Genomic DNA, 15,393 nt, shown 5'->3' on the forward strand with positions numbered 1-15,393 from the left:
AGCTGGAACAAAGGATTCAAGAAAAGGAGAAGGAAAGTGATAGATAAGGGTACATTGTAGGAGAGAATAGCAAGCTTATGATGGATGATTTCCATTTCCCCTTAATTAGAAGATGATGTCTTCCGTTAAAAGAAGAAAGGGATTGTAGGGTTCTTGAGGAAATTGGAGAGGAGTGATGAAGTAGGTCTCCTGTTCAAAGGAAGAAGAGACACAGGATACTTAAGAAAATGAGAGAGGAGAGGTTTAGAAAGTTGAGGTCTACCATAGTCAATCAGGGAATAATAAAAGGTTAGTTGATCCTTTCCTTTCCATTCTTTCAAGTTGTGAGTTTTGGGATCTAATGAATAAGAAAGGAAGAGGTCACAGGAATGGAGACCACATAGCTGCAACAGAGGGGAGTCACAGAGGACAGAGGACAACTGGGGTGGGATGGCAACAGAATTCTTTGTGGGGCTGATTGCTGAGTCTTTTCACCCCATTCAATTCTGAGCTGGTAGAGGCCAGAATGAATCACAGGTCCTGGATAGAGACAGTACAACTGAAACTGGGAAAGACATTGATTTTCTCGAGTCAATAGATCAGGAGGAACATATTTGGGGCGAGGCTATAATCCCAAGTGCCAGACGGTTACATGTTCATGTAATAATTGGTCTTGTTTAATTTATTAATGTAAAACTGAGTTACATACTATGTTCTATTATCCAAACAATTTCGTCCCTTCAGAGTGGAGGAATTGTGGGGGAATAGACAAATTGCAGTTGTACATTGTCTTGGATTCAAGAATGATAGTATAATTTAAGAATTCTGATCAATTCAATGACCAATCAAAATTCCAAAATACTCAGGTGAAACATGCTACCCAATCTCCCAATAGAAAGGTAATAGACTTAGAGTTCAGATTGAATAATTTTATTTTTTTTTTTTTGGACATGGCCAATGGGAGAATTTGTTTTGCTCAATTATGCATGTTTTATTATTTACCTTCCTTTCTCAATTTTTTGAGGGGAAGTCAGGGTAGGGAAAGAGTGGAAACTTATAAATAAAATAAATTTAATTCTTAAGAGTGATACTACATACTTTCTAGGGCTTGTGAGCATGCAGCTAATCGGTAGGTTTTTTTCCTTGTTTATTTTTTCTTATTTTATTTGCCAGAAGCACAGTAAACACTTACATTTTTGCAGTAGATCGATATCTTTGCAAAATGCTTTCCACTCTCCATTTACTACTTGTGTAACTTTAAGGAAATTATTTCATGTTGGTAGGCCTCAATTTCTCATATGTAAAAATGAATGGGTGGACTAGATGGTTTCTCCAGGTTTTAGGTTTATGAGTCCATGATCGCACTGATTCAGAGGCTCAACATTGTTTTCTGAACAATTCATGGTGGATTGAGAACCTTGGACTCGGGAAACTCCAGAGTCCTTACATAAACTCTCTAAGATTGCATTTTAGAGATGGCCACTACTTAGCTGCCTCTAGAACTCCTAGAGGCAGATAGAGCTCTAGACATGGAGATAAGAGCTGAATTCAATCCCTGCCTCAGACACATACTAGCCATGTGACTCTGGACAAGTCAATCTGTGTGAGTTTACACAACTCAAAAAATGGGCAAATAATACTATTTCCTAATCATATTACCTACTAATAATCCTACCTCTATTTTTAGGATACCACCACTCCTCCTCTGTTTCTTGATCTCCTTGGATCATGTTCTCTAACCGTAAGTGTCCCTCAGGGTTCTGTCTTGGGCCCTCTTGTCTTCTCTCTCCGTATTATTTCACCGGGTGATTTTATCAGCTTCCAAGAATTTAATTACCATCTCTATGCTGAGAATTCTCAGATCTACCTCTCCAGTCCCAAATTCTCTGCTGCCTTCTAAATTCTCCAACTGATTTTTAGACATCTCAAACTGGTAAACATCTTAAATTCATTATGTCCAACAAATGTTTCTAATATCTTTCTTCTTACTGTAGAGCAGTGGTCCTCAGACTTTTAAAATAGAGGGCCAGTTCACTGTCCCTCAGACTGTGGGAGGGCCAGATTATAGTAAAAACAAAAGCTCACACTCTGTCTCCCTCCCTCAGCCCGTTTGCCATAACCTGGCTGGCCGCATAAAGGTCCTCAGCGGCTGCACCTGGCTTGAAACTTGAAGTCTCCCTGGACATCCCTCATATCCCATCTTGCCCCTCTCCAACGGGTCCCTTCTCTCGGACATTGTATAGTTTGGCCTTGTCACCTCCGGCCTAGACTACTCCTACCAGTCAGCTGGGTGGGTCGGCCTGCTCAGACTCCCTCTCTGCGATTCACTCTCCATTCAGCCACCTCAGAGATTTCCCTAAAGTTTAAATCGACTGGGCCAATCCCTTACTCAATAAACTACAATTTATTATATTATTGTCTCTTTTTATTTATCTTTGTCTCTTTTTGGTGTCCATCATCAAGTACCAAAATGCTCTATTTGGCATTCAAAGCCCTTCATAACTTACTCTTCCTACCTTTCCAGTCCTCTTACACCTAACTGCCCAATACCTACTCTTCCCATTCATTAACACTGGCCTCCTGGCTGTTCCAGGAACGAGATGCCCCCCTCCCCTCGGCTTTGGGCATATTCTCCAGCTGTGCTCTGCCCTTCCGACTTCCCTGGCTTCCTCTAAATCCCATCTAAAATCCTAACTTCTTCCAGAAGCCTTCCCCAATCCCTCTTTTTTTTTTTTAATTAATAGTTTCTACTTATCAGATATATGCATGGGTAATTTTACAGCATTGACAATTGCCAAACCTTTTGTTCTACTTTTTCCCCTCTTCCCCCCCATTGGTTGACCAATACATGTTAAATATGTTAAAGTATAAATTAAATACAATATATGTATACATGTCCACACAGTTGTTTTGCTGAACAAAAAGAATCGGACTTTGAGATAGTGTACAATTAGCCTGTGAAGGAAACCCAAAATACAGGCGGACAGAAATGGAGAGCCCAATCGCTCTTAATTTCATCCTGTTGATAATTATTTCCTTTTATCCTATGAAGCGCTGGTTTTGGGTGTTTTTATGCCATATTTTCTTGCTTTGTATATGTATAAATAAATAAATATGTATGTACAGTGTATTTCCTCCCCCATTACACGGTGAACTCATCCAGGTTGATTTTGGCGCCGTTAACACTGAGCCTGAATATTCATGATTGGTCGGCTCTTTTATCTAAAGCCTTTTATTGCATAACGGAGACACTCCGCTCACTTTCCTAGTCTCTGCCATCTTTCGGTCACTTTCGCAGTGCTTCCCACCTGCCCCTGCGTGACAGAGCAGATTTGTATCTGAGCGCGCGCACCCCTCGGATAGGAACTATTTCTTTTCTCTCCGTTTTGTAAATGGGCGCCGCCCCTCGGGAGGGAGGCTCACTCTATTAGTCAGATTAATTGACTTGCAGTTAATTACTGTGATCGGAACCGAGATTGGGGAGCCGCTCGAGGCCCGTGGGCCAGTTACTCCCTTTCGATCCTTCCGTTCCGCGTCCATTGGGTGAGACGGGAGAAGGACTACAACGGTTACAAGTGGGTTAAAAAGTACAGCCTCGGGCTGCGCACCACGAGGGTCCCTCGGTTCGGACCATAACAGGCGAAGGCCCGGGGCAGAAGCGGGCCCGGTGAGGCCCGGGCTAGAACGGCCCAATCTAGGGCTGGGGGAGGGAGGCTGCACCCGGCTTCGTTCCACCCGCCGAGTCTACCTCGGGGCCCCTTCCCGGAGCCAGCCGGCCGAATGAGGGACTTCAACAGGTGTAAAAGGCGGAGCTGGAAGCCCTCGAGCCGGAATAGGGCGGGGCCGGCCGGGAGGAAGGACTGACGGCCCGAACCCCGTTTCCATCCCCGTTTCTATCCCCACCACCTAAGTCCACGAGTTCAGGTCCCGCCCATTAGCGCTCACAACCAATACAAAAAGAGATCTCCTTTCTCTCCGCCCCTTCTCTGCCGGAACCCCGCCCCGCAGGCAGTGACGTCACACCCATCCCCCCTTCAGCCGCGGGATTCAAATTCCCGGAAGCTGTGGAGGGCTCGGCTGTGGAAGAGGGTGAACTACGTTGCCGTCTCAGGTGGGTGGTGGCGTTGGGCGTCGGGGTGAAGCGGGCTCCATCTGTCATCGGGGGACAGAAACCGGGGGAGGCCGTGACCAAGGAGCCCTCAGATCGCGAGCTGGTATAGTCAAAGCCGGCCGCGGGATGCGGGAGCGTCTCAGCTGAGGGCCCCGCCCTGCCCCGCCCCGCGGCTGAGGAGGTTGGAGAGGCCCCACCCCGGCTGCTCGGCCGCAAGCCCCGATTGGGGATCTCCCATCTTCCCTCGCCTCCGGACTCTGTGATTTCTCCGAGTCGTAGAGTTAGGGCCCCGGGAGGTAATGGGCCGGGCCCTGGGCAGAGGCTCTCCCCCGAGTCCGTTCTGCTCCCCATAACCGTCCACATGCGGAGGAAACCGAGGACCGGGGTGGGGTGCGGGGGGGGGGGGTGCGGGATTTGGACAGAGTCACATCATCACTAATCGGGGCCGCCCTGTAGGCCGGTACTACTGATAGGTAACCTCTGGCGCTGGTGCGGTAAGTTACATTATTTGGGCCCTACCACCACCTTGGGGGGCAGTGCTGTCATGAGCCCCATTTGGCAGGTCAACATTAACACAAAGTATAAATATTATTACACGTGTAATTAATGTCTGTATACAGAATGAAACAACCTCCCAAGGATCTCGACTATTCTAAAGGGTGAGAAAACAGATATTTAAAAATGGTAATCACGAGATTTTTCAAGCCCCTCTTCGCGACCCTATATTCCCCACTCAGTTAACATTGCCTGTGTCTTCTCATTTCTCCTTTCCATATCCTCCTAAAAGATTTTCCTGCCCGGATTTTCCCTGTATTTCATGCCCCCATGAGAAGGATCTTCACAGAATCTCAGTTAGAAGAGAAACGGGTGTGGCCATTTAGTGGCCTGGTGGGGGATGGGGTCTCGGAGTGAATGTGCACTGTTTGATGTGTATATCTGTTTTATATAGGTTTGTATCCCAGATCACCTCAGAATTTCTCCAGCAAAAAGTGGTCTAGAGTGGAAAAGTTTGAGGGCCTTGATTTTAGACAAGCCACATGAAAAGGCATCCCTTCTGGGACAGCTGAGAAGGAGTCATCTTGCCATTGCTGGTGACCAAGGCCTTTCAAAATAGCTGAGCAGGCCTCAATATGCCAATTTGTGAATTCAGCCCGTTGGGCTTCCTTGTGAACATAGCTGATCATGTCACTCCTTGGCTCCAAGAATCTTAGTCCAAACTAAGTTAAAGGACTAGTTCAAATACTCTACAGCCTTATCTCTAGATTCTTCTCCCATTTCTCTGTTCTACATTCTGCACTGAAGCCTAAGGAAACTTTCCTCTGTCCCTGAATATGCCATGGGCTGTCCCGAGTTTCTCGCTTTGCTCACTGTTCCCTAGGCCTTCAGTATTTTCTGTTCCACTTTTTGGGCTGTTGAATTCTTCTGCTCATGCTGTAGAGCCCCACTCGAGTGCTCAAAAGCAGCATGCTGTACTCAGCAGTCCTCAAACTTTTTAAATAAACAGTTCACTGTCCCTCAGACTATGGGAGGGCGGGACTATAGTAAAAATAATAACTCACCCTCTGTCTCCGCCCCTCAGCCCATTTGCCATAACCCGGCGGGCCTATAAACGTCCTCAGCCAGCCGAGGGGCCATAGTTTGAGAACCCCTGCTATAGTGGAAAGAGTGTTGGACTTGGAAGTGAAGAAAAATCTTGTGTTTACATTTTACTATTGATATTTATTAGTTGTGTAATCATGGGCTAGTCGACCTCTCTGAGCCTCAAGTTTCTTCCTGTATAAAATAGGAGTAATTATACCTGTATTTATTTTACAGGGTGAGGTAAAAGGGCCTGTATGATGATGAAGCCTTCACTAATCCCCTGGTAATGATCTTCCTTCTAACACTTTATTCTATCTCTAATATATCTGCCTTGTAATACTGTATATTAATGTTGGTTTTTGTGTATCTCATCTCCCTTCTAGACTATAAGCTCCATGAAGGCAGAAGCTGCCTTAACTCACTTGTGCCCCTCCCCCACCTCCACTAAAGTAGATGGTTAAATATTTGGGAATTAATTTCCAGCTTGTATTTGTATTCCCAGCATTTAGCACAGTATCGGTCCATGGGAAGCACTTAGTAAATGCTTATTGGATTGTTGATTTCCCTGGAGGCATTTAGCAATAGGAAAAAAACTACTCTTTTATAATGTTCTATCAGTCCACAAATATTTATTGAATATCTGTTATGTGCAAGGCACTCTGGGGAATGTAAGAAACAGAATCAATATAATAGCTCATACATATAGAGTTATAAAACCTCAGAGCTGTAAGACACCTACAAACAATTTAGTCCAAGGTCTTCATTCTACAGATAACACGAGCCTTAGAGAGGACTTACTTAAGGTCACACAATTAATTAATGGCAGAATCAGCACAGGTCACCGGACTTCTAGTTCAGTAAAAGACAAGGTCCCTAAAACGATTACTGAACAATCCACTGGATATAATAATTGTTCAATTGTGCGTTAATGGTGTAGACTTTTTATTGGAAGTCAAAACTAGGGGGGAATGCCATGAGGACTAAGGAATTGGGGAAGACTTCAGGGACTTGGAACTTAACATTGACTTAAAGAATAGCTAGATTTTAATAACAGAAGAGAAAATATAACAGTATGAGGAAGAGGAGAAATGAATATTATATTTTTGAGGAGCAATAAGAAAATTAGCATGATTAGAGTGGAAAACTGGATTCAAATTGTTCTGTAAAATGAATATGGAAAGGTAGTGGATAGTGTGAAGCCCAGTCATGGAAGGCCTACCTTGAAAGCCAGACAATTGGAGAGTCCATTTGTAGATATCTTCCTTATCCAATAGAGTTTTACAAGCAACTGTCAAAGTAATATTCCTAAAGCACACATCTGACAATCTGGCTGTCCTAGTCATTGGATTGAATACAAATTTTTGTTTGGCATTTAAAATCCTTTTATAACCTGGCTTGAATTTGCCTTTCCAGCCTTATTCATTACTACTGTTATGTACTCTGTGACTATTAAAGTCCTTTACAACCTGAACCCCTTTCTACCTCTTCAGTCATTTTACCTTTTATTTCCCTTATATAGTTCAGAATCCAGTAATACCAGCCTTCTTTTCTCTTCCTCACACATTTTACTCCATTTTTCCAACCCCTTGCTTTTTCACTGACTTTCTCCTATACTGGGAATGCTTTTCCTCCTCATTCCTGATTTCTAGCCTCCTTGACTTCCATCAAGATTCAGCTTAAATCCCATCTTCTATAGTAGGTCTTTCTTGGTCAAGCCCGCCCCTTCCCCTATATTGTCTGCCTCATTAGAATGTGAGCTCCTTGAAGAGTGGGACCATGTTTTTACCATTCTTTGTATTTCCAGTACTTAGCATAGTGCCTGGTACACTGTAGGTATTTAATAAATGTTTACTGAATAGAAAATACCACCTCTTAAAAAAAAAATTTAAACTGTGGATCATAACCCCAGATAAGATCTCATAACTGAATATGGGGGTTGAGAAATTATGATTTGTTATCAGTAAATGTTTGCTTTGTACATTATTTTATATACTTATGTACTTAAGGTCTCATGAAAATTTCTTGGGTGAAGAGGGATTACAAGTGGAAAAAGTTTAAGAAGCTCTGTCTTATATGAGGTTTTTCTGATCCTTCCTGATTCACTATCCCTAGCTGTTAATGGCATCCCCCAGTACCTTATATTTATTCATGTGTATATTGTTTGCTTTAATATAAACTCTCTGAGTGTAAGAACTATTGAATATTTGTCATTATATCCCCATTACCTTAGTAAATGTTTGTATCTCCATTTCCATTTCATCTTTTGTGCTTTTTAAGGAATTCTTTTCTTCACTGAATTTTTGTGCTTCTTTCACCTAATGATGAATCAATTGTGCTTTTTAAGGCGTTATTTTCTTCGATTTTTTTTTGTGCTTCTTTTACCAAGCTGTTAATTACTTTAATGATATTATCTCTTGTAAGCTTTGCCACACTTATATGGAATAGGTAGTGTTAGATGCAGAAACTGAGGATCATTTAATAAAGGTTAACTGACTTACCCAAGGTTCATTATAAGTGTTCAGAGATCTGACTCCAAACTCAGTTTTTTCTTATGTTACATTGTCTCTCTACTATCAATCATTACTTTTTGTCTATTTGGTTCATTTTAGATTCCATGTGTATTGTAATTTTTTCCTACATGGTATCCAGGCTTAGATCATCATTTCCTGAGTGCCTGATGAAAGAGATCACAAAAACATTGAATTGAAACTAGATTGAAATTAGATCAAATGCAACTTAAAAGCTATATCAGTTTGTGAAAATCATTTAACCTTTCTAATCCTCTATTCATATGTAAAACCAGGGATAATAATGAGTATTCTGCTTCTCTCTCTTAGAGTTGTTATGAAGATAAATAAGTTAATGTCTGGAAAAGTATTTTGTAAACTGTAAAGTGCAAGAGATGTAAAGCATTATCATTTTTTTTTCTGGGTTATAAATATTCCTAGTTGTAACCTATGTATGGAAGGCCAATGTATGATTTGAATACCTTTCCATTTGGGGTACTACTTTTGCTGAAAGCAACTGAGAATGTATAGCTTTGAATCTTTCACGTAATATCCTTTTAAATGCTTTCATTTTTGTTTTTACAGAATATTCCAGATATGTCCTCCAGAAGCCCCAAAGATTTCGTAAAAAGTAAATGGGGATTAAAGACTAGCACCTCCAAGTCTGAAACTGAATTAGAGAAATTCAAGAAAGAAAATGCAGCCCTTAAAAAGTCTGTGGAAGAAAATGCAAATGGAAAAGGAAAGTTGGCAGAAAAAGAAAGACACAGACTTCTAGAGGTAGATGGTTCTCTTCATCATTTCAGCCTATTAACTTCAAATAATTGACCTTGTCATTCTTGAATGAGCAATCTAATGAAAAGGGTGAATAACATCAAGACTGCCTTAGAATAGTCTTTTATTTTCAAACATAACCAAAGAAATGTTAAATCCACATGGAATGGGGTATATTATATATAGAATTAGAATGTATATTAGAAGTGAAATTGTAAAAGGTTAACTGACTTATCCATACAGATTAGGGAGAGAACTCAAGATTTTAAACCGAGGTTCTAACTCCAAGTTCAGCAGGCCATCATTTATTAATGTGTTTTAGAGTAACCTATAAAGTCTTTACATCTGTCAAACAACCTAAGAAATTTCTTTCTAAAATTTAAAAAAAGGATCTGTATTTGGTTCCATAATGTCAATATTTCACTATTATTTTTCTTTAAAACACATTTAACTAAATTTAATTGCAAGAATATTTTTCATTGGGTTTTTATGTTCTAAATGTTTGAGTCTACTTTTAATTATTTTGTATTTTAGATTTTCACAGGTTTATAGTTTGTCATAGACTGGCTATTTGATGGCAATTGCATTTTATTATTTTATCAAATAACATCCATTTTCATATTGTAAACTATTTGATTTTCCTGAAACATATGTATAATTAATCTAATTCTTCATCATGACCACAATCTAGTCTGTGTTTTCACTCACTTCTTAGAATCAAGACTCCTCATTTGACATTACTGAATTAACAATGTGAAAATTTAATGTGTTTAACAACATATTATGTCATAAAATATCATTATGAGTTTTGATCCTAAATTTACCACTGGAAGGAATCTGAGAGAATATTTAGTTCAATCCCTCTATTTTACAGATGTGGAAATTGAGGCCCAGAGATTAATTTGCCTAATATTGTGCATCTAGGAAGTGTTCAAGGGAGGATTTGGATATGAGTTTTCCTAAGTCCAGTCCTCTCTTCACTATGTTGCCGCTCACATCTTGGCTAAGTAGTCTTATAAAAAATTCTGATTTATAAAAATTAGCTTTTGAGCTTTCAGAACGGGTAGTTAGTTGAGAAATTCTAAATATTTTTAAACCTTTGAATATTTGAAGACCATAAGGTTGTCTTCCTTATTTTTCTGTTGTATAGACTAAGAAGCCCCTTAAATTTTTGTTCTTGTATTACAAGGTTTCTAGATCTCTCCTCCCATTACTTTGAATATATTTTATCAATACTATTTTTAAACTGTAGTACCCATACATAAAATGCTTATGAGTCAGTCTACCAAAGCACTTTCAATGCCCACATAGATTCAATTGCAAGAATCTCTTTAAAGAAATAAAGAACAACTTACGTAGCCGAAGGAAAATTCAGTACTCATGATTTGGTTGTGATAATATAAAAATGATATCACTGAAGATAATTTATAGATTTAATACTATCCCATTCAAACTACCAAAGGGATATTTTATAACAATAAATAAAAATGTTACATTAGAAGCGACTTAAGTCTTTATCTCTCCCAAACAACTTAATAAATTTCTTTCTCAAACTTAAAAAAAATAGTCTTGATTTAATAATGTCATTGCTTAACTATTATTCATCTATAAAACATGTTTAATCAGCTTTTTGGACCTCAGAAAAGAGACAGTTGAGGTATTCTAGATAAGCTCAAGTAGTTGAAGACAGATTGTCTTCACTTGAACTACCAAGCTAACACTCTCCCCTATCATAAGTGCAATTGATTTTTTAACCAAATGAAAGACTTTCTGTTTATTCTGTTATATATTTCTGTTAATTAAAACGAATCATAATTTTACCACCCATAAGAAGATAATTCAAATGATCAAGGTTTTTATGTTTGTTTTGTATTATAAAATGAATAATTGCTATCCCTATTTGTTTCCTATCATTACAAATTGGATAGGATATCTTCTAAGACTTCACTTGATTAAAATGTTGAACAAAAGTAGTACCATGGATAGAGCCCTTTAACACCCCAGACTATTGACATACTTCAATAGGTTAAACCTGAATACAGTTTTAGTAGGCTGTTATAAACAGCAATAGTTTTTTGTTTTTTCCAGTTTGACACAAAACCTTTAATTGTAAGATCAGTTATCTAATTTAGTTTTTGCCCTCCTTTTGTTATATTCACATACTACAGAAAGATGAAGAAGCTTCTTGCTTTTTCTTTTCTCAACTAGCACCTTAATTTTAAAGTAGTTAAAAAGGAAAAATGGGGGAAAATGTTTCTGCATCTAAAGAAGTAACTATTGCTGTTAAACTATGACTTTTAAATTTAGTAGTGCTTGAGTCCTTATAGTTCACTGTTTATAACTTCCTTTAAAAAGGGACTTCTACCTAATACTTTTCTCTAGTTCCCTTCTAATCAAACAAAGAAGACTGATTTATTTCTGGCAATTGAGGCTAAAATTGAGAGAAGTGGGAAGTTTTTGACTTTGGATATGAAACTACGGCAGATAAAATATCAAATAGTTTGTGTTTGTTTTTTAACATATTTTTTGAATTAAAAAATGATATTAGTACTAATTGAGAACTTTATTGTGTGTTGACATTCATTATCTTGCCCTCATTTTGACATTTACTTGTATTATGTCATTTATCTTAATATTTGATTTAACTTTACAGAAAGATTCTTTTTTTTTTAATCTAGAAAATACTTGCCCTTGAAACTGAAAAGGAAAAGAATAGTTACCATCTGGTAGAGAAGGAAAAAGAAATACAGCGATTAAAAGAACAACTGAAATCTAGAAATAGCACTGGGTCATTACTGAATCAATTAGAAGAAAAAACCAAAGAGGCGGAAAGAAGAGAACAACTCTTGAAGTCTTTATCAGAAGAGACCGACATTTTGAAAAAGCAATTGTCTGTAGCAACCACAAGACTGTCAGAACTTGAAAGCAAAGCCAGTACACTTCATTTATCACAGGTACTTAAATGTAAATAAGAAATCCTAGCATCTGATTCATTTTGGTATATAATCAGATAGACTTAGAAAATGTATAGCAAAATATGTAATGGAGATTATCTCATGACTTAGTTATAGGGTGACTAATTTCAGAAATAATTTTCTTCACTCAAAGTATTATTCTCATTTGTTTATTTTTACATAAATTAGAATTAGTTTGTCCATGGTGGCTGGAGAATACTTATATTACTGCTGAGAACTTGAATATTTTCATGGAAGTGTCTGAAAGAAATTTCTTAAATGAATGCATGATTTTAAAAGTTTTTAAATATGCTTTGGTAACATGGAGGCAACTAGTATTAGGATATCATAGCATGCTGTCTATTTTACCTATCAGTGCATATGCTATTAATGTTTTACATAAATTATTTTTCTCTCCTTATATATAATTTAAAGTGCTATCTAAAGAAGTTATCTAAGATCAGAGATTACTAGATCTTCAAAAAAAATCAGCCTATAAAAAACAAACTAAAATATTTGAATGTGGAATGTAAATATTGACTTTTAAATAGAAATTTCTAATTTAGTTTTAGTTCCTACACAGATTTTATAGTATTGACATTTGAGAGATAATATAGTATATTGGCTACAGAATCAGCCTTAGACTCAGGAAGACCTGAATTCAAGTCCTACCTCTCACATATATTATCCATATGACAGTGCCAAATCATCTAACCTCTCAGTTCTCCAGGCAGCTCTCTCTGAAATAATAGATTACACACTAGTTGCTGTCTGTATCTATGGAGGGAGTTCCTATATTAATGAAATCATAGTTCCAAACAATTTTAAAGTCATTTCTCAATCAGCATTATATTTATAAGTAATTTATCCATTTTTATGCATTATCTTTGGCCTCCTTACCTGTTATTGTAATGTATTCCACAGGATCATAGCTAGATAAAAAAATAAAATAGAGAAAGCTTTTTAAAAATGTTTTTGAACTTTTTAGTAAAAAGTGACAATCAAAGTTATTTATTACTAAATCTTGAAGAGCTTAAATATAGTTCCATTATGAGCTTTTTACGATCTAGCCTGAAAACTTAACTATTTTATAATCTTCTATGTAGCCAACAGAAATAGAAATAGATTTTTGGAGTGAAACTTTTAAAAAATAGGTACTTACTGTGTTTTTGATGTGATAATTTAGTATCTCTCAAAAGATATTTAAATAGTGCATTTATTTTCATTTGGATGAAAATCTTTAGAATATTTTTGATATATTTACAAGGAAGTTTGTGCTGTTCTGGTGGATTTAAAAAGAGTGCATCATACCTGAAGAACTCTTGATGATAGTTTCTCAGAGTACATCCAGCTGAGATGGTTACTTTTAGTCATGTGATAGAAATCGTGAGACTGGAGATATTTATAAACTTATGCTTAAATAAACAGTTAATAAATTTGATTTATTTGTAGAACATGGCTACAAGTTTCACTGAATCACCTGTGGTTAATATTCATGCAGTGGAAATACAGCTGAAAGACGTAAGTTCAATGGGCATTTTCCTTTTGATGAGTTCTTTATTTAAATGGAAATTTACATTCTATGGCAGTTGTTACCATATGTATACTATAATTTTAATAAGTTATTGGTGAGCTAGCAGAATTTAATTTTTAAGAGCCCCCTGTACTGGTATCACCTCATGCAGCCTTTGAGAGTTTTAGAAAGTTTGTCCATTGCCACTAATGGTTACTTTAAATTTCTTTCTCCCTAAAGTGTTCCATGCCATAAATTTCCTATAGTACAAATTAATTGATGGAATCTGTTCTTATAATCTGTCCTCCTTTTTGTCTTTCATTTATATAAATTATAATAATTTTTCATGTATGTCTCATTTTTAAGATTTAATTTCCTAATTTAAAAAAATCCTTCGTCATAAAGTGAAAAAATTATAAAGAAAGTGTGTCTGGCTTTTAGTAGCATGTGATTTTAGAGTAAAAGTATACATGTACTTGATATGGATATTTGTATGATATGTATTTTTGTATTTTTACATGACTTCTCAATAAATTATACATAATTAACATGATTAAAAACAAATAAACTAAAAGATACTACAGAACTTATATTTCTAGGCCATCTTTTCTTGCTTTGATATTTAACACAGGGTTAATGATGATCATAAGTTGATTATCAGGGAAACTGAAAAAAGTAGCTGGCCTGAAAAATGTACAGGGAGAGTTTTAAGGTTTCTGCTTCATTCTGACCAGTTAGTACACAAACCTTCTCTGAAGCAATTTTGCATTCTGAAAGGAGAAATGGAATCATTTTATTACATTGCAAAAAATATCACAGTGGAGAGGCCCAACCTTTGCGTTTACTCTATTTCTGGCATGAAGGTTGTTATTGGCAATATGCTGCAAATACATCTCTAGGTAGAGTGAATTTATTTTGTCCTTTGGGTCACTCAAAACACTCTCAAGTGTTGGTATTCCATGATTAACAATATGCCATATAGCATTGACAGGAAAATATTGATGTTAAAAATGAGCTTTTACAACAGAGTTGTGATCTTGGTAAACACAGTATGATTTTCCAAAAGCAATCCAGTTTATTCTTTTCCTATTCATTTCTGTAGCCAACTCATGTATTAGTGGATTGTCCATTCAACTATATGCATTTTTTATCTTCTTGTGTGAATTGCTAGCCTCTCTAATGACCTGGATCTTATTAAGGAGGACATTATTGGGCTTTATACAATCAGCACACTATTAACTAGTACAACTGACATGTTTCCAGATAGAGGGTATTCCTCTTTGGTGTTTTGTGTGAAACATCATGCATGACACTGCCAAAAGCCTTTTGTGAGCATGTCTCCCCACTTTATATCCCATTTAATATTTATACTCAGGAGTTCTTTATAGTTACATGTATCCTGTATTCTCCTATGATCTTTAAGGTTTTATTTAGGCCTCTTGATATCAGCAGGTCTATGTTCCAATATCTTCTCTGTTACTCCCTATCTTCCCTTATCAGAAAGATAAATGGTTAAGCACAATTGGCTGATATATAAAGATCATATCTGACAGCAAATGCAGCAAACATTTGGTGCTACCAAATGGTGAGTAAATCCATTATTGCTTCACTATCCCACCCCTTATTTCTCCTCCTAATTCTTAACTGGAAGGAGATTTTTTTTTAAAATCATCTTGGCTCTGGTGTAGGTAATTTTCTTTAATCCAAGTTCACACCTTTAGTGGTTTTTTTTTGTTTGTTTTTGTTTTTTTTTTTTTACATTACTGTAATGAAGTGTGTACTCCCGGTTCTACTTTCTTCATTTTTGCATCAAGTCATACAAATCATTCAGTATTCCTCTGAATTCTTTGAGCATAATTATATGTCATTCTATTCCATGTATATGCCACAATTTGTTGAATTATGTACCCATCAATCAGTGGATATTGACTTTCTTTCCATTTTTTTTGCTACAATTAATATTTAACATTTTGC

General features: G+C 37.1%; 1 protein-coding gene across 8 annotated transcripts in view; it reads left to right on the forward strand.

The window, feature by feature from the left end:
* Positions 1–3,420: 3,420 nt before the first annotated feature.
* CEP55 (centrosomal protein 55) overlaps positions 3,421–15,393 on the forward strand; it is a 30,058-nt gene continuing 18,085 nt past the window's right edge. For 2 of the 8 annotated variants that reach the window (XM_074295900.1, XM_074295895.1), the window contains exons 1-5: positions 3,421–4,090; positions 5,906–5,954; positions 8,764–8,958; positions 11,631–11,906; positions 13,359–13,427. In XM_074295900.1, the coding sequence (XP_074152001.1) occupies positions 8,776–8,958; positions 11,631–11,906; positions 13,359–13,427 (528 nt within the window). In that variant the 5' untranslated portion in view covers positions 3,421–4,090; positions 5,906–5,954; positions 8,764–8,775. Of the gene's footprint in view, positions 4,194–4,298; positions 4,585–5,905; positions 5,955–8,763; positions 8,959–11,630; positions 11,907–13,358; positions 13,428–15,393 lie in introns of those variants that run through there. The other 6 variants (XM_074295903.1, XM_074295901.1, XM_074295896.1 and 3 more) reach the window with 5 other exon arrangements.

The sequence above is a fragment of the Sminthopsis crassicaudata genome, chromosome 2 (assembly GCF_048593235.1).
Source record: "Sminthopsis crassicaudata isolate SCR6 chromosome 2, ASM4859323v1, whole genome shotgun sequence".
Classification (NCBI taxonomy): domain Eukaryota; kingdom Metazoa; phylum Chordata; class Mammalia; order Dasyuromorphia; family Dasyuridae; genus Sminthopsis; species Sminthopsis crassicaudata.